Below are 26,687 nucleotides of genomic sequence, written 5' to 3'. Positions count from 1 at the left end.
AGTAACAGAGAAAGTACAAATAAGTGGCAGAGAAGTAAGAGCAAGAGGTTTTAATATAGACTTTCACACTTGGCCTCTGGAGCTATCACTTCTTAAATGTATGTTTTGTTTTGTTTTTTTAATTTTTATTTATTTATTTTCCCCCAAGGCCCCAGTAGATAGTTGTGTGTCATAGCTGCACATCCTTCTAGTTGCTGTATGTGGGACACGGCCTTAGCATGGCCGGAGAAGCGGTGCGTCGGTGTGCGCCCGGGATCCGAACCCGGGCCGCCAGTAGTGGAGCACGTGCACTTAACCGCTAAGCCACGGGGCCGGCCCTTAAATGTATGTTAAAGAGAGGGTTTCTACTTTCTGAACCAAATTCATGATTACTTAAAATGAAGTTAGGTTCTGGAGTATTTATAAATGTGCAGCCTAATAAAAATATTTGAATAGATAAAACAGTTGGGTTTGTTCCTTGATAATTGGGGCATGTGTAACTAGATGTGGCTCTTAAGAATCAGAGTTATTCACGAATCTTTTAAGGTAAAATTCCTGCCGAAGAGGAAGTTTAGTTTTTGTTCTAGCAGAAAGCCGCATAGTATAGTAAGTGGTAAGTGTGATTCCAAATCACATGAGGTAATAAGTACTTGGAAGTGTAGCTTACACTGAAGCTCTCCGTGGAAGAAGCAGACTCTTGCAGCATATTGTGATTAGGTTAATCAGCCTGAAAATACTTTGGCTCTTGTGGACCTAATTAGTCATTTTCCTTCCTTCTCTCAAGGTGTCTGAGCGTTTGAGTCAACCAGGAGTGGCAGTAGGTTTGGCTTGGACTCCCTTAGGTGGGGAAATCATGTTCGTGGAGGCAAGTCGAATGGATGGCGAAGGTCAGTTAACTCTGACTGGCCAGCTAGGGGATGTCATGAAGGAGTCTGCCCATCTCGCTATTAGCTGGCTCCGCAGCAATGCCAAGAAATACCATCTGACTAATGGTGAGTGACCTAGCCACGGTTGGGATACAGCTGTGAGCAAAGAGCCTTTGGATCGTGATCCAGGAGGCATCTCACAATTCTGTGACAAAGATTAAGATGAGCTTTAAATTATCAGTTATACCTTCAGTCAGGTACAAACTTTTGATTTGGAATCCCTGTCAAAATTCTAGTTCCCATTTTATGACTGTCTGCCTAATGCCTTAACAAGAAGCTAATTCCAAGGGTTTGTTTTGTTTTTAACCCTACTTGGAATAGAATGAAACTCTTCTTTCAGACCCCCACTCTAATTGTACTGTCCATTAATATTTTGAAGGATTCATTTACCTAAAACATTCATTTTTTTAATCCCTTTGATTTTCTTTTTTAGGAGAAAAAGAAAACAGGCTTATTTTTTCTACATTAAAATCCTTTTTTCCTTTTTAAAGCTTCTGGAAGTTTTGATCTTCTTGACAACACAGACATCCATCTGCACTTCCCAGCTGGAGCTGTCACAAAAGATGGACCATCTGCTGGAGTTACCATAGTAACCTGTCTCGCCTCACTTTTTAGTGGGCGGCTGGTCCGTTCAGATGTAGCCATGACTGGAGAAATTACACTGAGAGGTCTTGTTCTTCCAGTAAGTATGAAGAAACCTATTTATGTGGTTTTTAAGTTTTTAAATTTTAATTAATATTTTTAAATTTAAATTAATAGTGGTTTGCCTTCTTCCTATGAATACTTTATTTTAAACACATATTAAATTTTTACACCTGTAACTAATTCATATTTTTAAATTTTGATCAAATAAAAGAAAAACTGACAGTTTTTCCCATGTTTTCCCTTCTATGAAGAAAGAAGACATGCTGAGGGAAAAAAAGTATCAGTCTGGTCATCAGAAATATCAGTTGTTCAGGTGAAGATTTAAGGCTTTCTTCTAGTTAAATTGTGATAGTAGCTATTTTTAAACTTTAAGCCCAATTATCTTTTTAAGTTCCTGTAAGACCTCCTATAGTCCTATAGATAACTTAGATTACTGTAGTTGATAGATTTATAAAAAATAAGTAGTGTAAAATGGAAACTGTAATAAAGACTAACCATGTTTAATTAAATTTTGAAAAGTTCTATACGTATGGGGCTTTGGGACTCCAGTCCATATCCTGAACTACTTGTGAAAACACTGATAAAATGTATAGAACTTGAGAGATCATTTAGGGTTGTAAGTCATTAGTTATCAGTACCAGTCCACGACAAAACTTTGGCAGGTTCATAGCAAATTGAAGGGGAAAAAAAGGGAATGTTCTTTATTATGAGAAGGCCTTTATTTTATGAGGTAATGGTAAAAGTAGATCATAGAGCCACCGATTAAGATTACTGAAAACGCTCTCAGTTCCCCAATTTTTTAAACTTAATTCAACCAGAAAGTCATATTCTAGACCCTATTTATTGTATTTGTAGATCTATACTCAAAAGGAATGGCTGATCTCTTTTCTTCCCTTTACACAGGAGCTGTGCATTTCAAGTAAGAGTAGTGGTTAATACTAGCTGTGCTACTAAAAGGAAATGAGCAAGTGCTTTACAGACAAACTCTTCAGTTTCCTAGTTCAAAATAGTAGACTAAGCAAGGAGTAAAGGGAATACATTCTAACACTCAAAAATGTGTGGGAAGTCATCAGCTGATAGTTCAGCCAACTTCTGGAAGATAGAAGTGTCCTGACTGATGAAACAGAATTAGAGGTAGAGACAGTCTTCCCCGCAGGAATCCAGGAAAAGCACTGGCTCAGAGCCAGAAGGCACCAACCAAGAGAACAGGAAGGAGATGGGAAACAAAAACAATAGGGGATTCGTTGAAATCTCCATAAAACAAATGGCTCTTCCACTTTTGGTCCCCTGCTCTCAGAGCAAATAAGCACCAGGTAAAGGCTGCCCCACCCCCAACAGAGAGAGCCACAGCAGCTTTGAGTAAGCCTTCAGTTTTAAACCATCACATGAGACATGAAGAAAAGCAGTAGCATTTAAGAGAAAGGCTAAGGCTAGAGAAAACATAATTCAAGAACAGAGGATAAGACAAAGCTCTTGGATTTAAAACTGTGCTTTTAGAATTGGTCAAAGAACTATTCAGAAAAACAATAATAGAAAACAGCAATCTGGTAGATCCAACATCTAACTAACAGGAGTTCTGGCAAACAGAAAATGGAATAGAACAAATTGTCAAAGAAATAATGGAACATTTCCTAGAATTTAAGATTATCTTCAGAATGAAAGGAAAAAGATTTCATCCACCTAACTGCGTATCACCAAGGAAAAATCTTTCCCATCAGTGACACCGTAACCTTCAAAACTCTGAGCTAAAATATTTTAAATCTAGTCTAGAATACACAGCCTTACTGTCAATCAAGTGTGAAAGCAAAGTAAACTGATTCTTGCATGTACTAAATGTCGATCTTACACCCTTTCTGAAGAAGGTACTTTGAAAGTGTACTTTAGCAGCATCAAGAAAAACCCTTGCGAGGATGACAGTGGGATAGGATGACAGCTGGCAGGAAGGCCTAGAGAGCAGCCAGTCTTGATGCAGCAGGTGGTTGGAGGGCTCCAAGAGGGCTGTCTCCAATGATTGCAAGTTCTAGATGGTGTGATTGAGAGCTGTATTTTTATCTATTGCTGCATAACACACCACCCCAAAACAATAATATTTTTCATTATTATTATAGTTTCTGTGGGTCAGGAATTCAGGAGAGCCTTAGCTGGGCTCTTCTGGCTCAAGGTCTCTTGTTGTACAGTCAGGATACCAGCCAGGTCACAGTTCATTGGAATGTTAACTGGGGCTGGGGGATCTGCTTCCAGCATGGTTCACTCACGTGACTGGCAGATTGGTCCTGGTTGGCAGGAGGCCCCCATTCCTCACCTTAGCACTTCTCCTTAGGCTGCTTGAGTGACCTCAAACACAGCAGCTGGCTACCTCTGGGACAAGAGATCCAAGAAAGACAGATCCAGGCAGAAGCTCTCATTTTAACCTTGGAAGTCATATAGCATCACTTCCACCACAATTTCTTATGAGTCACTAAGCCCAGCCCAGTTCAAGGGGAGGGGAATTAGACTCTGCCTTTTGAAGGGACCATTGTGGACATATTTTAAAACCACCACAAGAGCCTAGATCATTTTGGGATATGTTTTCTTCATCAAGTGGCACCGAGGTCATGGCTTTAAACCTGTACAGAAGGAAATAATCCTGGCACACAGCTAAGCTCTGTAAGAATGGTATTTATGGTCAAAATAATGTAATGCTTTTTCAGAATCAACCTATACAGAAGATTGTTGTGATTACAGAATGGAATAAAAATGTTAACCTTGACAATATAAAAAGGAATCATGGACAGAACAAATGCTCATACCTATCAAAAATTTAGAATTTTACCCCCTTAAAAGGATTTAATGCAACACTAATCAAAATGTAAAGAATTTACTATGCTGTAGTAGTGACCCACATACAAAATAGAGGAAGATTGGCAGGGATGTTAGCTCAGACAATCTTCCTCAAGTGAAAAGAGGAAGATGGGCAATGGATGTTAGCTCAGGGCCAATCTTCCTCACCAAAAAAAAAAAAAAAACCACAAAACTATTTATTAACCTTTTTAGTGGCTTTTCTAGCTCATGCTATAACAAAATGGAAGATGATTTGAATGTTTTAAAATAGCAGTGAAAGAAAGGTGGGTCAGGGTTTCTTTCAGAGCCTGAGGGTGATCATAATCCTTGGTAATGTTCTTCTCTCTTATAGGTAGGTGGAATCAAAGACAAAGTGCTGGCAGCACACAGAGCAGGACTGAAGCGGATCATTATTCCTCAGAGGAACGAAAAAGACCTTGAAGAAATCCCAGGCAATGTACGACAGGATTTAAGTTTTGTCACAGCAAGCTGCCTGGATGAAGTTCTTAATGCAGCTTTTGATGGTGGCTTTACTGTCAAGACCGGACCTGGTCTCTTAAATAGCAAATTGTAGGCCCAAATCTCACTTTTTCTGATTTTTAAATTATGATGTGCCAAAAGGTACTGACAAGGTTGATTTTATCCACACTGGTAGGGGTAATCAAAATGTCCCTAATTTGTGAACATAATCATGAGAGTAACAAACCTCACTCAAGTGGTGGCTAGTGTTTATTACACAAATGTTAATTTAGTAAATTGATAAAAATACCTGTATTACCTGAGAACTTGTTAGAAATGTAAATTCTCAAGACCCACCAGCAGACCTTCTGAATCAAATCTGGGGGTGGGCCCAGAAATCTGCTTTAATAAGCCCCACAGGTGATTCTGATGCATAGTCAACATCAAGAACCATTGGTATATCAAAATAGATTAAAGACTTGAATGTAAGACCTGAAACCATAAAACTTCTAGAAGAAAACAAAGGCAGTACGCTCTTCGACATTGGTCTTAGCACCATATTTTCAAGCACCATGTCTGACCAGGCAAGGGAAACAATACAAAAAAATAAACAAATGGGACTACATCAAACTAAAAACCTTCTGCACAGCAAAGGAAACCATCAACAAAATGGAAAGACAACCTAACAATTAGAAGGTATTTGCAAACTATATCTGATAAGGGGTTAATCTCCAAAATATATAAAGAACTCATACATCTCAACAACAACAAAACTAACAACACAATTTAAAAGTGGGCAAGGGGCTGGCCTGGTGGCATAGTGGTGAAGTTTGCACACTCCACTTTGGCGGCCCAGGGTTCGCAGGTTCGGACCCTGGGTGTGGATCTGTGCACCACTTGTTGAGCCATGCTGTGGCAGGCGTCCCACATATAAAGTAGAGGAAGATCGGCACAGATGTTAGCCCAGGGCCAATCTTCTCAGCAAAAAGAGGAGGATTGGCAACGGATGTTAGCTCAGGACTAATCTTCCTCACTAAAAAAAAAAGGGCAAAAGACCTGAACAGACAGGTCTCCAAAGATATACAGATGGCCAACAGGCACATGAAAAGATGTTCAACATCACTAATTATTAGGGAAATGCAAATCAAAACTACAGTGAGATAGCACCTCACACCTGTCAGAATGGCTATAATTAACAAGACAAGAAATAAGTTTTGGAGAGGATGTGGAGAAAAGGGAACTCATACACAGCTGGTGGGAGTGCAAACTGGTGCAGCCACTATGAAAAACAGTTATGTAGATTCCTCATAAAATTAAGAATAGAACTGGGGCCAGCCCCGTGGCGTAGCGGTTAAGTGCACGCACTCTGCTGCTGGCGGCCCAGGTTCGGATCCTGGGTGCGCACCGACGCACCACTTGTCAGGCCATGCGGTGGCGGCGTCCCATGTAAAATGGAGGAAGATCTGCTCGGATGTTAGCTCAGGGCTGATCTTCCTCACACACACACACAAAAAAATAGAACTACCATACAATCCAGCTATTCCACTGCTGGGTACTTATCCAAAAAACATGACAACATGAGTGCATAAAGATACATGCACCTCTATGTTCATTGCAGCATTATTTACAATAGCCAAGACTTGGAAGCAACCTAGGTGCCCGTCAAGGGAAGAATGGATAAAGAAGATGTGGTATATATACACAATGGAATACTACTCAGCCATAAGAAACAATGAAATCCAGCCATTTGTGACAAGATGGATGGACCTTGAGGGTATTATGCTAAGCGAAATAAAGAGAAGGTCAAATACCGTATGATCTCACTCAGAAGATAAAAACAATCACATAGAGACAGACTGGATTGGTGGTTACCAAAGGGGAAGTGGGGAGGAAGGGTGAAAGGAGTGATTAGACACGTGTGTGGTGATGGAGCGTAATTAGTCTTTGGGTGGTGAACATGATGTAATCTACACAGAAATCGAAGTAAAATGATGTACACCTGAAACAGATAATGTTATAAACCAATGTTACCTCAATAATAAATAAATAAATAAATAAATAAAACAACCATTGGTATAGACCATTACCTTAGCAGATTCACCTGCAGACTTTATTGGCTCCTGAAAGCAATCATTAGAAGGGGAACTGGGCAAAAATGAAATATAGCTGACTTAATAGTGGAAATAAAGTGTTCGAGTGAAGTGAACTCAATGATGAGGTCTACACATGCCAATATAGGTCCCTTCTTATGCTGAGGGAAGTAGCACTCAGAACATGATAGTTTATATTGGGCAGAATGTCATGTGTTAGCACACATCACAGAAACACACCGGCTGTGAATGCCTGTCATCTTACAAAAAAAGTCCAGGCCCCGGAGGGAGGCAGCCATCCATCCTGAGGTGATCCTCCAATTGGTATACTGACTCATGCCACCTCCCCTTCTATTCCTTGTTTGCCTGTGCCAATTCCCAGATCTCATAGACTCCATGCCTGTCTTCTCCTGTGACTCAGTCCATGGTATGGATAACTAGGAAGTAAGGCTCTTCTACTTACTAGCTAGCTGAACTTTCTGCATCTTAGGTTTCCTTACCTGTAAAATGCAAATAATAGTACCTAAGTCAGTGTTATTGTGAAGATTAAGTTAGAATGCAATGTAAAATAACATTGAACAATTTCTAATTATTATTCCAGCCAGTGATGGACTTCGGAATCTTGTATTACAAAATATATCAACAGATATGTAAAGATACTTTGGAATTTCTTGGATGAGAATGGGGTCTGCAAGTTACCCACATACTGTGCTCAGACCTGCTAGTAAAATCTGAATGTGTTCTGGGAAGACAAGTCCAGATCTGGGGCTCGTTATGGCTGGTGGGAGAGAGTGCACGTAAGGACATCTGAGAACATTGCATTGACCATCTTAGCACTATTATAATTTTGTCATTTCTGTTCAGTCATCTTTAGGGGAGGAAAAGAAAGCAACTATGATGTTAATTCATTTTCAGCAAGCAGAGGGAGCTAATCCACACCCAAATTACTCTGCCTTGTGCAATCTAGCAATGGCAACAAGCACACTTTAAAAAGTGGGAGTTACCTGTATTCAGGAGTCCTGAACATGCAGCTTTGCACTTGTCTCTAAGCAGCAGCAGGGCATCTTCTGTGCCCTCTGGCTTTAAGCACGCCTTTCCTTTTGAAAGGAGCTTGAGAAAACCTTGATGTGTATGACATTTAACCGTATGACCTTCATTTCTCTAGCATGGTTTTTGAAGTCTAAGCTTTTATTCACTTTTTTTATTGTGGCATGGCAAAAGAACAAAATTTATCATTAATTACATTCACAGTGTTGTGCAACCATCACCACCATCTATATCCAAAACTTTTTCATCATCTTAAACTAAAACTCTTGTACCCACTGAACAGTCATTCCCCATTCCTGTATTTCTCCAGACCCTGATAACCACTATTTTACTTTGTTTCTATGAATTTGCTGATTCTAAGTACCTTACCTAAGTAGAATCATGTAGTATTTGTCCTTTTGTGTCTGGCATATTTCACTTAGCATGTTGTCAGTGTTCGTCCATGTTGTAGCATGTCTCAATTCCATTTATGACTAATAGTCCACTGTGTGCACAGGCCACATGTTATCCATTCATCTGTTGATGGACATTTGGGTTGTTCCCACCTCTTGGCTATTGTGAATAGTTACTGCCATGAACATGAGTGCAAGTCCCAAGCTCTTTAGTTCTTTTGGGTATATACTCAAGAGTTGAACTGCCGGATCATGATTCTATGCTTACCTTTTTGAGGAACCACCAAACTTTTCCACCATGCCCGCACCAGTTGACATTCCCACCAGCAATACACAAAGGTTCCGATTTCTCCATATCCTTGCCAGCACTTATTTTCTTTTTTAATAGCCATCCTAATGGGTGTGAAGTAGCACCTCTTGGTTTTGATTTGCATTTCCTTACTAGTGATGTTGACTATCTTTTTCTAGCATTGTTTTTTCAAGTGTTACCCAAAGACCCCTTATATCACAATCAACTGGGTTTTTTATTGAAAATGCTGATAACGATTCCAATTCAGTAGGCCTAGAGGTGAGGCCTTGGGATCTGTGTATTAACCAGTACTCTACACGCTTGTTATGTATAGGCTTTTAAAACTCTTAAAGTATCAAAACTATAAGCATTAAGTGCCTTCCTTTGTAATCAAGAAATTCTAGACTGTGTGCTTGAGGCGCACACGTTTTCCACTTGTCCCTTCTGTTTGAACCTTAGCAAGAACCATGTCAGAGGCAGAGATCTTGCGTGCTTCTGATGGCCTATTTGCAAATACAGTGAAAAATTCAAAGTGATTGATCCTAAAATATTTAACATCAGTTTATAAATCTGTGACCATAGTTAAAGTCTCCTGATTATATGAGTGGTATTTAAAGGATACTAAACATACCTGAATTTTTTTTAAATAAGAGGGGGGCAATAAGTGCATGTGCTAAGTGAAACAAAGATTTCCTTCTTCCTTTTCCTCCTTTGACATCAATCAATCAAGATTTGCATTCTGGTCATAGCACAGGTCCTCCTCATAAGAAGAGTGGGGATATAAATGGGTTTCATTTCCAGTGCCATGGCTGAGTAGTAGTGGCTGCTTGACATGCAGAGGATTCTTTTTTTTTTTAATTTTTTATTGCAGTAACATTGGTTTATAACATTGTATAAATTTCAGGTGTACATCATTATACTTCTATTTCTGCATAGATTACATCATGTTCTCATCTTCTGGACACGGTGACTAGTGTCGTCTACCACCAGGAGCTCCCTGTACTAAGTGACTGGTCCACATTTAAACCTTACCAAAGTCAACCATGTGAGGTAATCAACTGCTGAGGGTTACAGTGGGCTGCCTTCGTATTTTCCTTTTAGGAACAATTGAAATGGTAAACCTTCCTATAATTAAGGAACTTGGCACTAAGCTACAATGTTAATTTTGCCAATTCTCTTTCCAAATCTAAAGTTTATTTTAACTGGGATTATTAGATGTAAACATCAAGAAGTTTTGTTTTTTAATGAAGTAACAAGTTCAAGCGCACATTATTGTGGCAAAAATGAGTTGTGTTTGAGCGTCCATCCTCATGAAAATTTTATCCAGCAGCTTGAAAAATCAAGACTACAAAAGTATAGTCATTACCCAATTTGATGACTTATGATCCAATGCTATGCACTTTTGTTTTGTTTTACTAACATTTAGTGGATGCTGCAATGAAAATCAGTTACTAAAAAAATTTTAAAAAGCACCAAAACAGGAAGGAAATAGTAAAAGAATCTGAATAGACACAATAGGCAATCTCATGAACAGCCATTGAAATGTTTTAAAACAGCTGTATCAAGGTTTCTTTTTAATTCTAGGAAAAGATTTATTTGCTATGAAAATTCACTTATTTGGAACATATTAGGTATGGTTTGTACTTTTCAATGATCTAAAGACTCTGTTAACATTTTTGGACCTAATAAAAAATCTTTCATATTAAATTTTTAAATAAGTTCAGCTCTTATTATCAGTGCATTTCTAGGCAGCAGGAACTGAAACTCATTAGGCTAAATCCTTGATCTTAACATCATGTCAGTGCAAGCTTGTCAAAGTGTGACTTGATAAAACCAAGTATTCTTTCATACCATTGTTTATGCTTTTCAGAATTTAGAAAGGCCTAAGAAAATTATATCTGTAATAATATTTTTTTTTTTTTGTGAGATAGCCCTGTGCTAACATCTGCCAATCCTTTTTTTTTTTTTTCTCTTTGCTGAGGAAGATTGGCCCTGGGCTAACATGTGTGCCCATCTTCCTCCACTTTATATGGGACGCCGCCACAGCATGGCTTGCCAAGCAGTGCGTTGGTGCACGCCTGGGATCGGAACCAGCAAACCCCGGGCCGCCGCAGTGGAGCGTGAGCACTTAACCGCTTGCGCCACCGGGCCAGCCCCTAAAATTTCTTTATCCAAGAAAATTCTTAAAGCTGAATGAGGTTAGGGAAAACATCTGATTCCCCAACAGTGGGAACATAATGCCAGGCATATGGATGAGCACTTTGTAGCACACTTAGCCATCCTCATTCCCATTATGAGGTATACACCGTTACACCCTTTTACAGAGGAACTAAGCAGAGCAAAAGTTAGTGGGTATAGGGTCCGAATTCAAACCCAGGCAGTTAGAACCTGCAGCCCACACTGTTCACCATGTATTAGTAGGTGCTTGATAAGTATTAAACTAATTTGGAGGATGATGCTGTTTTTAGATAAATGTGAATTTCTTTTGGTAAAGGATCTAACTAGCTTAAGATCATAAGCAGTAAACAACCAAATAATCCTTTGTGTTTGGAACAGGCACAGTGGGGAGGCGGGGAGGGGAATGACAAAGATTCTAGCAGTGCATTCCATCTATAGGTTTCCATAACACTGTCTCCATCTGTACCTTTTCTTGTATAACCTACAGAAATGACTACAGTACTAGTTGGTAGGTCATACACTCAATTCACCCTATTATGTTCTGCTCTTAACTCAAAATTCTAATGCAGCAGTCAGACTGGCTCCCAGATATGTTTAGTTTGATCCAGTGTTTTTTTAATATGGGTTACTTACCAATTCTTTCTCTCAGGAAACAGAATGAAATAAAATTCCACTGTTAGTAGAATCATCGCAGATGTTCCTGGATATAAAGAGCTCTTGAGCTCTGGGAGGGAGGGAAGAGGGGGTGAGCACTGAGAGTTGTGGTGAGCCAAAATATCTATAGCCACTGACTTAAGTTTAAAGTTTGCAGAAATGTGGGCCTTAAAAAAAAAAGTCATACATAATAAAAATCACTCAAAGCAAAAGAAAAAAATTGTTCTCCAATGATCATTAACACACTAAATTGGCTCGTGATTCAATTAAACAGGATAAATTCAAGTTTAAGAATACAAAAGCAAAAGAATAAAGTTCAAGAGCACCACCTACCCTCCACCCTATAGAGTCCCAAGAGAAAACAGCAAGACACTCAAAGAAGGGCAGGGGCGTTAACTGGAAAAAGTAGAATATTGATTATAATACAGATGATTTAAGAACCAGAGACCTCATGAATCAAATCAGACAGACCAAGAAATATGGCTATAGGCTTAGCGGTTAAGTGCGTGTGCTCTGCTGCTGGCGGCCTGGGTTTGGATCCCGGGCGCACACCGACGCACCACTTCTCCGGCCATGCTGAGGCCGCGTCCCACATACAGCAACTAGAAGGATGTGCAACTATGACATACAACTATCTACTGGGGCTTTGGGGGAAAAAATAAATAAAAAATAAAAAAATATTAAAGGTTTCCTTTCAAAAAAAAAAAAGAAATATGGCTATAGATCTCATTATCCCTGTAGGCCAAGAATACTGAAGACGACTTAAAAGAAATATAGTTAACAAATATCAAAATGTCAACCTTATTAGCTGTCAAACTCACAAAATTGACTATCTTAATTTGCATAAATTAGCAAAACATGAGGTTACAATGAAATGGAAAATCCTCACTGCTACCATAAGTGTCCACTGAAGCCTCTCCAGAAAAGTATCAAGACCTTAAAAAATAAAAAAGAATCCCAAGAATATAATCAGAAAACATACAGAAATGTTCACAGGTTATTTATAAATAGCCAAAAAAACTTACCTGAACAAATTGGAAAAAGCAGATATCCAACATCAGGAAACTGGCTAAAATTATAGTCAGTCCTCACAAAAGTTACCCAAAATGGTGCTTTTCTAAGACTATTAAAGTGGTGAAATGCTTAGATGATCATGTTATGTGTGGAGGTGTGAGGCAGTTACAGAATTACATGATCTCAAAATAAACTTTTGTAAGCACGTGTAAATATAAAGGACTAGAAGAATAAAAGTCTATCTACTGAGCACACGTTACTTTTATAATCAAAGAAACATTTAAAAATATCGTAAAAACACAATATACTCCGCAAAAAATATTCCACATATTAATTGAGGGGGAAAACTGCTTTTCTAAACACACGTTAACAGGAATAGACCTGGATATACATTTGTGGTTGACCTGTTCCGTTTCACCACAAAGACTGCTACACAAGCACGTTACAACCAATTCAAAAAATAACGCTTATCTAGAGAAGAGACTACACAGTCTTCTTTCCTGAAAATGGTTAACAGATGTAAATTCTGTTATCCAAAATTGGTGATGGGATAAGGTGAAAATCCAAATTAATTTTAACTGACTTTCTACATTTTTAGGAAACCCATGAAAACCACACAAAATAAAATGATCTTTGGGCATTCAGAAGGCAATTTCAGAATCTTGCCAGGTGCCTCAGAATAACTAACAACAGTTGCCTCAGAATAACTAACAGTTAAGTATATGGTGCTAAAGGCAAAATCATCGCAGCTCACATCTGCTTGGTGCTTATTATGTGCAAAGCACTGTTCTAGGCAACTTACTTGTATCCCATTTAACCCTCTGAGGTAGCTATCAGAATACTAGGAAACCGGGACCCGAGGTCACACAGCTGACAGGTGGGGTGGGGCTAGGATTGCCATGTAGGTCCTTCGAAGTCTAGCTACAGAGCCCAGGCTCATAACCACTAAACTATAAAATAGTAACTTATTTTTACTGTTTTGTGTTTTTTTAAGGGGAGAAAAAGTGATCAGCATTTTAATCAGTCCCTCACCAGAGTTGTGAGAATCAAAATGTAAGAGGGAAGGAAAAAAAAGACTCTGTAGTCCAAAAAGAGACCATATACCCATTCTTTTGCTGTACTTGAGAATAAAACTTTATCTACCACAATTCAAAATATAGCACACATTGCTTTTGGCTATAAAGTACAGAACTCAACAGGAAAATAACTTTGGATTTTAATCAAACTTAGAGCTAAAGCAGACACATAAGAGTTTTTAATTTGCCAGATCTTCTTTTAATGAGAATTATAAAAGACCAAAAACATTTTTTTTGCAAACTGCCTTTTTTTTAAACAAATGATTTGCTTTTAATTACAAATACTGTGTAAGATGATGCCTTCTTTTGCAAAACCAATAAATAGAAGAACAAATTTTAAACATGTAATTTGTCCACTATATTTGGGAAAAAAAGAAAAAGAGAGCCTGATTTTTTTTCCAGTATTTAAAAAAAAATCAGTATTCCCTAACCTTTCAAAGAATAAGTTTGAAAGTATGACTCAAATGGGGGGAAAAAAAAGAGAGACCATCTGATAGCTGCTTTGAATAGCTTTTGATAATTCTTCTGATGTTACCTTTCCTTTCTGGAACTCATATCTTCACAAAATAGCTGAATTTAAAATATTTCTAATGAACTGATTAATGAGGGAAAAGAAAATATGTATCAAACACATATGTATAAGCTTTACCATAAACAATTATACATATCAAAAAGACACTAATTTTAAAAAGGTACAAAAAAAAGTGAGGAAGAACCTGAATTACAGAAAAGAAAGTCAAATTTATTTAATGAAAAACTAGAATTAATAAAAATTAGCAAATACACACAAAAAAAATATACACACACAGCAGCACTATGTATTGACTGACGAAGGGGAAAAGCAGTGGTCCAAGACCACTCAACATGGCTTGTCAGTTAAAGGAAAAAAAAACAAATACGCACACGCACACACGCAAACTCGCGCGCACACACAAAAAACAAAAACCCCAATATTTTTCAACAGTACACTCGACCTACAATGAACACAAATTCAGAATTATTTTACAAGGCTTCCTTTCTTAATACAAAAGATGCCCATCTTGGGTGTATATATATATATATATTTTTTCAGTGGTTTACTGTTGACATTTTTAAATATATTAGTGTTACTACATGCAACTGCTTCCTGTATTTAACAGCCTTTCCTTTTATTTACCTTCATGTGTCTAGCCTCCACCTACCGACAGGTTCAGGTTGGCAGGCAGATGGGTGCCTTATTCTCTGCGAAATTGAATGCAACGGTTTTAAACACTGGCCAGAAAATGTTTGATTGCCATTTCAACACATGGAAATAGTTACATTGATGCCTAAATTGCCATTTTCTGCAAAAAGCTGTGCAATGCTGGTATCAAAGACTAGGCAGTCACTATTCATAATGGCTGTTGCAATTCCCTCATGAATAGATCGAGGAGTTGCTTCCCAAGTCAATCGCCGCCTATGACCATTTAGCTCAAGTCGATAAGCAAAATTTTCAGCTTGTTTGCGTGTTCCTATCAGCTGTACAATTGCAAAGAACTGCTGGTGACCATCGTATTTTTCCTGTTTCTCCAAGACTAACATGAAGTGAAAGCCAAAACAGGACTGCATCATCACCCAGTCAACAGCACCAGGAAGATTAATGTCTGTAGCAAGGAAAACTATATCCTCTCCCTGCAGGGTTGTAATGGATTTATGCTGATGCATCAGGTGGGGCATCACAGCATCCAAAGAGCCTTGCCATTTACAGGAAGCACCAGGGCACGGACAGGAATAAGGCCTAAACTCACAGAGCTCCTCGTGGTCTGCTTTTTCTGTGTGTGGCAGAGTTATTTCACATCCAGAAGAGGCATATTTACAAGGGAAAAGTACTGAATTGGCCACCTTCTCCATAGCCAAGTTGCGAATGGATCCCAATGGGCCCCGGCAAGTTGGACAACATGTGAGCTTTGGGCGACAGTTGCTACAAACGAGATGGCCACTCTGACATTGAAGAATGGGTGGTAACACATAGTCAAAGCACACCGGACACTCAAAAAGACTCGCCAAGTCATTGTTGGACGCAGTTGTGCCCGTCAGGGCAGGCACCCTTTGTGATGGTGTACACTTTGAGGTTCCAGTAGGTAATGCTGTTGCAGTCTGACGGCTCATTTCTGTAATAAAAAACATGAATAAAAATAAAAGGAGGCAGGAGAAAAATAATTACAACTATAACTTATTTTATAAATAATGTTTACATGCCAGAAATACTGAAGCTCCATGCAAAATTTACTGTGAGCAAAAGAATAAAGGAAAATAAATAGGTTAAAAAACATATAAATGACATAAAATATACATTTTGATTATTAGGAGTTGTACACTGGATAAAATCTCTTTTCAAAATGTTCCAGAACACATTTAGAATTCCCTTTCTTAAAAAAATGTTAAAAATTGTCCCTGGATGGACTACATGGAATAAATGCTGAAAGAGAAACTGGACCAGAAACAACTAAGCTTAAGTTCAATCAAGTCAGTTTTGATTGGACTTTCTCCTCCCTGTGTTCAATTTCCCTACTTGGTCTATTTCTTTCCCATTCTGTGTCAGCTGTTGAAAGCTACAGGGCCTTATAAGTGATCCAAAGGATCCCCAGGGAGTTGACTTTGATTAATTCCTCTTAATGCTGAACAGTTATCTGCTCTAGATGCATATTTGGGGAATGGAGGGCATCGCAAGGGGAAGGGCCTGCTGCCATCCTCCATCTTCATCCTCTAGCTCCTTAACATTAGCTGGGTATTAATCTTGTTTCCTACTGCTCAGTACCTCCCTCAAAAGAGGGACAAGAGAAATGGAGGGCCATCCTCAAAGTTTTTAGTCTGGTACTTAGAGAAAGTAAATCATTCTAGTCTACTTCCATTCCATTAATATAAATCAGATACAATTTGCAAAGGAGAAGGAAAGCAAGGAAAAGAAGGTAAAATAAGGAAGACAGGGGCCAGCCCTGTGGCATAGTGGTTAAGTTCACGCACTCCACTTCAGCAGCCGGGGTTCGCAGGTTCCGATCCCAGGCCTGAATCTACACACTGCTCGTCAAGCCATGCTGTGGTCGCGTCCCATATACAAAATAGAGGAAAATGGGCAAGGATGATAGCTCAGCAACAATCTTCCTCAAGCAAAATAAGAGGAAGATTGGCAACAGACGCTAGCTCAGGGCAAATCTTCCTCAAGAAGGAAAAAAAAAGAATAAATATAAAAGCACCAGACACACACTCACAACATTGGGGCTCAGGGAAAGAGTCAACAGGTAAAGAATTCCTTGTACCCTAGAGTTCACCAATGTTGCTGGAGCGTTCATCAGCACAGTAATAAACATTATTATTTAAGAGAGAAATGTCATCTGGAAGGAATGATCAACAATGTAACTAACTTGTCAGACTGAAGGAAAGATGACACAAGCACCTTTTCCCAGGAATCTACCTTTGCTGGGATACGGCAGGCCACTGTTTATCTTGGGGGTGACAAAAGAGCAGTCGATGTCCAGGAGTGTACTCCCAGTAACTATATAAGCCATATTTCCACAAAATTAAAATTTAATGCCTCAAATTTAATGTTTTCTCAATTATAATTGTTATTCTGTTTCAAAGAATTTAACTTTCAAAAAACAATGCTGGTTACCAATGTGACCATGTAAATACAATCTGAGTTCTAGATTACTCAAGGATACACACCTTAAATGGGGGTTGAGGATGCAAAGAGAAAAAAAAGATAAATTCCACTCTCTCTAAAGTTCAAAGGGAAACAAAAGTACAGCAGAATTCCACCATAATGTAGCTCATCACATGGAGCACACGAATCAGTTCCCATCATCGAATCAGTTCCCATCATCGAAGCCCTGTACACCACAGGTGTCCTAGAGCCCAACAAAGAGACTATAAAGGTACTCTCTTGTAATCCAGCTTCCCCCTGAGATTCTTTGTGCATATGATGATCCATCATTTTAGGTCACTTGTAAAACAATGGGTCAGCATTGCCCAAACGCCCTGTATGTATGCTGTATGCCTATTTCATGGTCCATTTTATGCTGCTCACTGAAGTGAGCAAACATAATAAATGGAAAGTGGCTCCTTGAGCACAAAACAGTCTAAGCCACCAATGCCTTTCAAATCACTAAACCGAAACAGCTAATCACATGGAGGGGCAGTAAACTCAGTTTGTAATCAAATCAACATAATGTAACTTACTAAGCAAGAAAAACACTGTTTAATTTCTTGACCTAGCAAAACAGTTACATGTTTATCATCAATAGTTCAGGATCATGTTACAATGTATCTTTCTTATTTTTCCAAACATTCTAGAAAGCACAATTTAAATTCCTATTCAAAGTGTGAAAACAAGTGACATGTAGCCAATATTTCTTGTGAATGGAGGTATTCTAAGAGAGCAGCTGCTAAAACCTCCCAAAGCTCCAGAGGTGGGAACCTAGCTCCATCTTCAAACAGAAAAAGAATCCCAACCACACAGCAGCCGTGCAGTAGGAACCAAGGACTCAAGTGTCTTTGGACAACCCTGCAGAAGTCATGACATAACGTGAAATTTGATTTAAACTGAGAAAAGTACAGCAGATCAAAAGAAACGTCACTGTGAGCTCAATTATGCTGCAGCCATTCCCTGATCCAGTCAGATTCCCCTGGCTTACAACAACTTTGTCCCGTTTCACAGTTTAAGCAACCAGTCTCTCTCTCTCTTTTTTTTTTTTTTCTGAGGAAGATCAGCCCTGTGCTAACATCTGCCAATCCTCCTCTTTGTTTGCTGAGGAAGACTGGCCCTGGGCTAACATCCGCGCCCAGCTTCCTTATGGGACGCCACCACAGCATGGCCTGCCAAGCAGTGCCTCGGTGCGGGATCCGACCCGGTGCACTCCGGGCCTCGGCAGCGGAGCGCGCGCGCTGAACCCCTTGCGCCACCGGGCAGGCCGCGCACTGAACCGCTTGCGCCACCGGGCGGGCCCCCAACCAGTCTCTTAATGTCAATACCTTTTCTCTTCCTTGTCCCAGCTGCTGGTAAACAAGTGAGCAAGATGCCCCTCCAGGAGTACAGAAAAGGTAAGGCAGACTTCCCGGACTTCCCGGTCATTGGAAGTGGGGCAACTCATAGCCGCTGCCCCAGAAGCAAAGACAATCTGTAACAGAGGCCCTTCCTGGACACCTTCCTAAGCATTCCGCTGCCAAGAAGCGACGGTCAGGGCCCTGCTCCAGACACTCCATTCACTCTGCAGAAGCACGGGCTACGGAGGCAGAGACAGAGGAGTCGACCACACCTTCCCGGGAGCTCAAATTTGCCTGCGTCTCCAAAAATGGGAGCCATCGCTGAGCTATCCTCTGCTGGGCCCTAAACCTCCGTCTGTCTCGGAAGTCTGTCTTCCCCAGATTCATCAGCTAGGCTCCGGCCAGCTCTGGTGAAGGACGCGGCTACAGAGTGTGCGGCGGCGGGGGGAGGAGGCGCGCTCTCCGAGGCGGCTCTGGAGCTACTGCAGGGTCCGGCCTGCCAGGAGGCCCGTTTGGAGCGGGAGCTGGGGCCGGGTAGCAACTGGGAAGGCCTGCTCCAACAGGGAGCGCCAGCCGGCCTCACTGCGGCGCCCAAGGCACTGCCGCCCGCCCGGCGCGGGGCGGGGCTCAGGGGCCAGCAAGCTCCACCCCACCGGCCCAGCGCAGCACCCGGGCCCCACCGCGTGCGACTCCCACCCAGCGGGGCAAAACCCCTACCCCAGCGACATTGTGCACGCCTCAGCATTTCCACCAGCATACATTTAGGACGAAACATGCCATTTTTGAAGGCCGAAATAGTCGGATATCGGCAATTGCGTACGGTTTCAACCCAAGAGCTACAGAGAGTCTATAGGAAACATGTGGCCACACAAGCGCTCTTCTCTGCACTATACCCTGCTGATAAACCGTGCGAACTCTTAACTTTTTATAGAGTAAAAGCATTCTCCCCACTCCATTCAGTAACTATTTACTGGGCGTCAACTACTGTATTTCCTCAATTCTAACTCACTTCTCCATTTCTACCCGTGGGCACCATATTTTAAACTCCCCTTCTCTCCGAAAAGACTTTGCAGTGAGAGAAGTAAACACACATAACCATATTAAACTCCTACTTTAACCTCCAAATTGAGATTATATTCTCTTCCCTCTCTGGGAAAGCCATCTTAAATGGCCTCATTAAATAGAGCAGCTTGTTTTGTTTTTAAACAAGCAATACCCTTGCCCCAATCAAATCCTGGGTCTCAGATTTGCATCACCTCAGCTAGTGCATTCAGAGGTTTAACTTGTCATGACATCATGCTTAGGGCAGCCTTTAAACGCAGCAAGAGCTGGTGTGGGGAGTGAGCCCAGTGCAGGAAATTGTAGATTACCCACTTTCAGTATCAAATTTTAACTCTAATCACATCCCCACCCTATTAATAGTTTGTTCAATCACCTTGACCTCATCTTAATATTAGGCTACACAAAGTATCATTAGGAATAGAAATATAATTGAAAACAGATACAGTCTGTCCATTGACAAATACAAACTACTATCACCTACGTTTTTATTTTCTAATACATATTCGTTCTAGATGTGCCTCTGGTTTCTAGCGCAGGAGACTTCAAATGTTTTAGGCAGAGAAATTCTTTCCAAAGAGAATTAAGACAGAAGCCAAATGCATAAAACAAGGGGGGATAACTGATTCCTCAAGCAAAAAAATATTTCATTTTTTCCCAGACTTTCAAAGGGTCAGCACAGAGACTTACAGCACGGTCTGAAAATCATTAATCTATGGACAAACCTCTCAACTTACCAAAAGTGAGTCAGGACGGTAAAAGTGCGGGTGTTCTAGAGTCATCTACACTTGGATTCAAACCCAGTCTTCACCACCTCCTCAGCTTTAAAACTGGCACAATATTTCCCGCCTCCCGTGGCTTTTGTCTGGATTAAGGGAGATGGGTAATTTATGTATATCATAGGTGGTACATACTCCAAAATAAGTAAGTATTCACCTGAGACCTCTGAAAGTTTCCTGCTCTGCCTGAGGTCATCAACTACTTAGAGAGCTAGAACTTGTGGGTTCCAGATACACACTCTAAAAAATGCCTTGAGCTTGTACAAATGATCAAACATGTCTGCCAAAGATCAACTGCCATTTACCTAATTTTTAGCATAATAAACCTTAACAGAATTTCTAGACTAGATAGAAATTTACTTACACTGGTTTTACAAAGAGCTGAAAATTTCACAAAAACTACATTACACTAAGACAAGCCGATAGATCCCAAAGTTAGCAAAAACTCAAATTCTGGCAAGAGTGTACCATTATCTATACTTTCTAAAGCCTACATCTCAAGCCCAGTTTGGTATAAAGTTTAAATAGATTTTAATCTAAATCAAAACATTTTAGAATCAGCCTTTAACATTGTCTAAGTAATTTCAGAGCATTTAACCATGCTTTGCCACATTAATATACTTAACAGTAGAAGTAGATGGACTTATAAACTTTTATTCTCAATTTCATGTGAGAACCTTTGCTTCCTTTCATAAATGACTGATGAAGAATTTCTCTGATTAATCATAACCTCATCCCTGGCTACTCTAATTAATACACAACAATGTTGTGCTTACCATTTTCTTGTAGTTTACAAATACACTACTGCAGGCAAGTCATGAGACCTCAAAGATGTCCATATCCTAATGCCTGCCACTGAACCTGTGAAAATGTTATGTTATAGCAGCAACAGGCAGCTAATACAGTTACATACAAAATAAAAGTTTAAAATGGAGGAATGTAGTCAGATATGTTAAAAGGATCACAATGTATTGTAAAGCAAATTACAAACAACATACATGGGAGGTATGGGGCAACAGGGGGAGCAAGGAATGAGAAATCAGAAAGACTGCACACCAGAAGATGACCAATGAGTGAGTTCTCTGAGTGGTAGGATATGGGTGATTTTTAGCTATATTTCCTTCAAAGAGGACAATAAAAAAGGTATAAAGATTAGTCTGATTGAGAATTGTGAAAACAATTAGTCAAAATAAGAAGATTTGCATTCTTAATTTAGTAAAAAAGACAGGATGCAAATATCACTACCCTTCTTTTATTTCTCCAAAAATTATTCCTAGAAACGACATAATATTTATTGTAAAATAAAAGTACAGGTTCAGATTATGAATTTGCTCTCTGTATTAGGAATCAATGGGTTAAATAAAACTTCTCCATTCAAAATATTTCAGGGTTCGGGCTGGCAGAGAGGCATAGCGGTTAAGTTCGTGTGCTCTGCTTCTGCGGCCCAGGGTTCACAGGTTCGGATCCCGGGTGCAGACCTACACACTGCTCATCAAGCCATGTTGTGGTGGCGTCCCACATACAAAATAGAGGAAGATGGGCACAGATGTTAGCTTAGGGCCAATCTTCCTCACCAAAAATAAAACAAAAAAACATTTCAGGGCTGAGCCAGCCCTGATGGCCTAGCCGTTAAAGTTCCACACGCTCTTCTTCAGCAGCCTGGGTTCAGTTCCCACGGAACCACACCACTTGTCTGTCAGTAGCCATAATGTGTCGGTGGCTCACAAAGAAGACACTTAGAACTATACACAACTATGTACTGGGGCTGTGGGGGGGGGGAGGGGGGCGGGAAGACCGGCAACAGATAATAGCTTAGGGCAAATCTTCCCCTGCAAAAAAAAAATTTCAGGGCTTTCCTCAAGTCTTTTTTGCAAAAAAGGAACTTTCTACATTTGATATTGTGATAGATATTATGCAGAAAATGTTTGTTAAATTATGTTAAAAATCGCTTCTATTTTAAGATTTACTTCTTACACTCTGACAAAAATTAAGGCAAGTCTCCTTAAAAATTCAACAGCTTAAAAATGCCAAAAGTTAAAAATCAAATTATAAAACAATGCTAAGAAAAAAAATTATATAACCTATTTTCAGTTTCCAGAACTGCAGCAAAGTAATAAGAGAAATTTTTTTAAATTGTGCATGTTTTCCTAAAAGCTCTATTATCCTGAAGATAATTCTGAAAACTTTGTAGCTATAGAAGAGTTGTGTGTCTGGTAAGACTGACAATCTAAAGTGGGGAAAGCCCAGGACACAGGATCTGATAGAAGGCTGCTGTAAAAAAAGAAGTCTGAACAAAGGTGATGATAGAGGAAATGGAGAGGAAAACGCAAACGCTAACTCAAATGTGTAAAGCAAAGTACATTTGCTTTTTTACTGCCTAAATCACTGTATTTTGAGGATTCCGCCTCTGGTAAAAAACAGCACATACTTAGAGTCTATTAGGCACCATGCTAGATACTGCAATATGATAACAGATGAAATGCAAAGGAGGAGTAAGATGCCCATGAGATGTCTAATCAAAGAAGCAGTTGAGACACAAAAGAGTTACGACTGGAGATTAGGAGTTGTTACCGTACAGATGTTACCTGAAGTCACAGAGAAGAGGAGCTGGCCTCAAATAAAAGAAATCCCAGTATTTAAAGATTTAAAAGTTCATTAAAGGAAAAGGTAGTGGCATCTAGACTGCAACAGTTCTCAAACTTTATTGTGCTTACTTATTGTCTAGAGACCTTGTTGCAATGCAGATTCTGAGTTAGAATCAGAACTGCTGTACAGCTGGGCTTGAGACTCTGCATTTTTTAACCAGCTCCCAGGTGTGACCAATGCTGCTGAGTGAGGCCCACAGGAGTAGCAAAAGCCTAAAGAACTGAGAAGGAAAGCAAGGGTGAGAGAAAACCAGGAAGGCAGCACCTCAGAAGTCAAGGGAAGATGGGGATTTAAGAGGATATATAAAAATTCACATGTGCATCAGTATTAGAATACATTATGCTTTATTATATTCTTATAAGAAACTTGTATTATTTCTGTAATCAGAGGGAAAAAATTAAGACAAAAGGCAACCAACAGACATGCTTAAACATGTAAGAACTCGAGGAATATAGTACCCATGAACCCTTCTTAAGAAAATTACTTTTTAAAAAAAAATCAGGGGATGAATCAAAATAATTAATTTAAGAAATGGCGATCTCGTTGTAAAAGGATTAAAGTTAGTCAACAATGACTCCATTTCTTTTTTGCTGAGGAAGATTGGCCCTGGGCTAACATCCATGCCCGTTTTCCTCTACTTTATATGTGGGACGCCTGCCACAGCATGGCTTGATAAGCAGTGCGTAGGTCCACGCCCGGGATCCGAACCTGCTAACCCCGGGCCGCCAAAGGGGAGAGCGCAACTTAACCACTATGCCACTGGGCTGGCTCCAATGACTCCATTTACACCAAAGGTTGGCAAACTACAGCTGCAGGCCAGCTGCCTGTTTTTAATAGTTTTATTGGAACAGAGTTATGCCCATTCATTTACATATTGTCTATGACTGCTTTCAAGGGCAGAGTTGAACAGTTGACCCTATGACTCCCAAGTCCTTTAAACCTATCTGGCCATTTAAGAAAAAGTCTGCCTTTATTACTTTACACCTTAAAACAATTATTAAGGCCCCCAAAAGAGCTTTTTTTCAATGTGGCTTATACGTCTTGAAATTTAGTGTATTAGAAATTCAAGCCAAGAAATTTTTTTAAATATTTATTTTAAAATTACCATTACATTTCACATGACATGTAAAAATCCATTGCATATTAAATGTTTATGAAAAATAACTGTTTTCCATAATAGGGAGAAGAGTGTCTATATTTTATATTTTTGCAAATCTTTTTAATGTCTGACACAATAAAATATGGTTGGATGTTAACTATCTGCTTCTGCATTTAATCTGTTAAGATACCACATATCATGTAGCCTCTGGGAAACTCCACTGTACTCTCATGTCTCCTTATTGTGAAATAAAGTTTTGACCTTCAAAGGGTCTTGAGAACTCCCAGGATCCCTGAACCATTAACTTTTGGTTCAGAACCTCTACATTACAATATATACTTCATGAGAACAGACGTTGTTTGTTCTGCTCACTCTTGTATCTCCAGCACCTAGGACAGTACCCAGCCCAGACCAGGTACTCAAACATTTCTGGAAAGAATGAATAAATCAAGTAAAACGGTATGAAGAATTCCAAGTAGAAGAAACAGCATGTAAACAACCAGAACTCACTCATCTCTGATGCCCCTGCAAGTACAATATGTTTGAGGCATGATATAACTGTAAAGAGAATTCACCACTGAGATTTAAAATAACACCATGCTGATCTGTGACAGGGGAACAAAGGTAATACAATGGAGAAAAGTCAGTCTTTTCAACAAATGGTGCTGGAACAAGTGGACATCCACCTGCAAAAAAATGAATCTAGACACAGACCTTATACCCTTCAGAAAAATTAACTCAAAATGAATCACAGACCAAAATGTGAAACAAAACTATAAAAATCCTAGAAGATAGCATAGGAGAAAATCCAAATAACTTGGGTTTGGCAATGAATTTTCAGAAACAACACCAAAGACATGAACCAGGAAAGAAACAATTAATAAGTTGGACTTAATTAAACTTAAAAAATTTCTACTCTGCAAAAGACACTGTATCAATAGAATGAGAAGACAAACCACAGATTGGGAGAAAATATCTGCAAAAGACATATCTAATAACAGACTGTTATCCAAAATATACAAAGCACTCTTAAAACAGTAAGAACACAAAGATGCTGATTAAAAATGGGCCAAAGACCTTAACAGACACCTCACAAAAGATATACTGTACCAACGGCAAATAAGCATATGAAAAGATACTCCACATTATATGTCATCAGAGAAATGCAAATTAAAACAAGATACCACTACACACCTATTAGAATGGCCAAAATCCAGAACCCTGACAAGACAAAATGCTGGTGGGCATGTGGAGCAACAGGAACCCTCCTTCATTGCTGGTGGGAATGCAAAATGGTACAGCCACTTTAGAAGGCAATTTGGCAGTTTTTTACAAAACTAAACATACTCTTACCACTAAGATCCAGCAATCATCCTCCTTGGTATTTACCCAAAGGAGATGAAAACTTATGTCCACACAAAAACCTGCACATGGATGTTTACAGCAGCTTTATTCATAATTGCCAAAACCTGGAAGCAACCAAGATGTCCCTCAGTAAGTGAGTGGATAAATAAACTGGCACATCCAGACAGTGGAGTATTATTCAGCGCTAAAAAGAACTGAGCTATCAAGCCATGAAAGGTCATGGAGGAACCTTAAACGCACATTACTAGTTTAAAGAAGCCAATCTGAAAAGGCTACATACCGCATGATTCCAATTTTATGACATTCTGGAAAAGAAAACTATAGAGACAGTAAAAAGATCAGTGCTTGCCAGAGGTTAGGGAGGAGAGAGGGACGAATAGGTAAATCACAGAGGATTTTTAGGGCAGTGAAACTGTTCTGTGTACTATAAGAGTAGATACATATCATTGTACATTTGTCAAAACTCACATAATATACAACACCAACGGTGATGCAAATCATGAACTCTGAGTGATAATCATGTGTCACTGTAGATGCATCAATTGTAACAAATATACTACTCTGGTGGTGGGGGACATTAATAATAGGGAAGGCTACGAATGGGGCAGGGTGGATACAGGAAATCTCTGTACCTTCTATTCAATTTTGAACCTAAAACTGCTCTAAAAAATGAAGCCTATTTTGTGGCTGGCCCGGTGGCACAGCAGTTAAGGTCGCACGTTCTGCTTCTGGGGCCTGGGGTTCGCAGGTTCAGATCCTGGGTGCGGACCTACACACTGCTTATCAAGCCATGCTGTGGTAGTGTCCCATATAAAGTAGAGGAAGATGGGCACGGATGGTAGCCTAGGGCCAATCTTCCTCAGCAAAAAAGACGAGGATTGGCAACAGATGTCAGCTCAGCGCTAATCTTCCTCACAAAAAAATAAAAATAAAATAAAGCCTATTTAAAAAAATAATAACACTATGTGCAGTAAATCATTTTATTACCATAAACGTAATCTAAAAAAATTGAGGGGCCAGCACGCTCTGCTTCAGCGGCCCGGGTTCATGGGTTTGCATCCAGGCGCAGACCTACACTACTCATCAAGCCATGCTGTGGCGTCCCACATACAAAATAGAGGAAGATGGGCACAGATGTTAGTTCAGGCCACTCTTCCTCAAACAAAAAAAGG

General features: G+C 39.7%; 2 protein-coding genes across 5 annotated transcripts in view; one reads left to right on the top strand and one right to left on the bottom strand.

The window, feature by feature from the left end:
• Positions 1–10,365, top strand: part of LONP2 (lon peptidase 2, peroxisomal) — a 107,402-nt gene extending 97,037 nt beyond the window's left edge. Inside the window, exons 13-16 of one of the 2 annotated variants that reach the window (XM_087420292.1) lie at positions 764–971; positions 1,397–1,587; positions 1,802–1,863; positions 2,454–2,529. In XM_087420292.1, the coding sequence (XP_087276418.1) occupies positions 764–971; positions 1,397–1,587; positions 1,802–1,863; positions 2,454–2,514 (522 nt within the window). In that variant the 3' untranslated portion in view covers positions 2,515–2,529. Of the gene's footprint in view, positions 1–763; positions 972–1,396; positions 1,588–1,801; positions 1,864–2,453; positions 2,530–4,722 lie in introns of those variants that run through there. The other variant, XM_087420291.1, reaches the window with a different exon arrangement.
• Positions 10,366–13,745: 3,380 nt separating this feature from the next.
• Positions 13,746–26,687, bottom strand: part of SIAH1 (siah E3 ubiquitin protein ligase 1) — a 27,946-nt gene continuing 15,004 nt past the window's right edge. The window contains exons 1-2 of one of the 3 annotated variants that reach the window (XM_087420295.1): positions 20,364–20,947; positions 13,746–15,698 (exon numbers count right to left, since the gene is read on the bottom strand). In XM_087420295.1, the coding sequence (XP_087276421.1) occupies positions 14,848–15,696 (849 nt within the window). In that variant the 5' untranslated portion in view covers positions 15,697–15,698; positions 20,364–20,947 and the 3' untranslated portion in view covers positions 13,746–14,847. The other 2 variants (XM_087420293.1, XM_087420294.1) reach the window with 2 other exon arrangements.

The sequence above is a fragment of the Ceratotherium simum genome, chromosome 30 (genome assembly GCF_057802395.1).
Source record: "Ceratotherium simum simum isolate JZ-2026a chromosome 30, ASM5780239v1, whole genome shotgun sequence".
Taxonomy (NCBI): Eukaryota; Metazoa; Chordata; class Mammalia; order Perissodactyla; family Rhinocerotidae; genus Ceratotherium; species Ceratotherium simum.
This window is presented reverse-complemented; position numbering and strand designations above follow the sequence as displayed.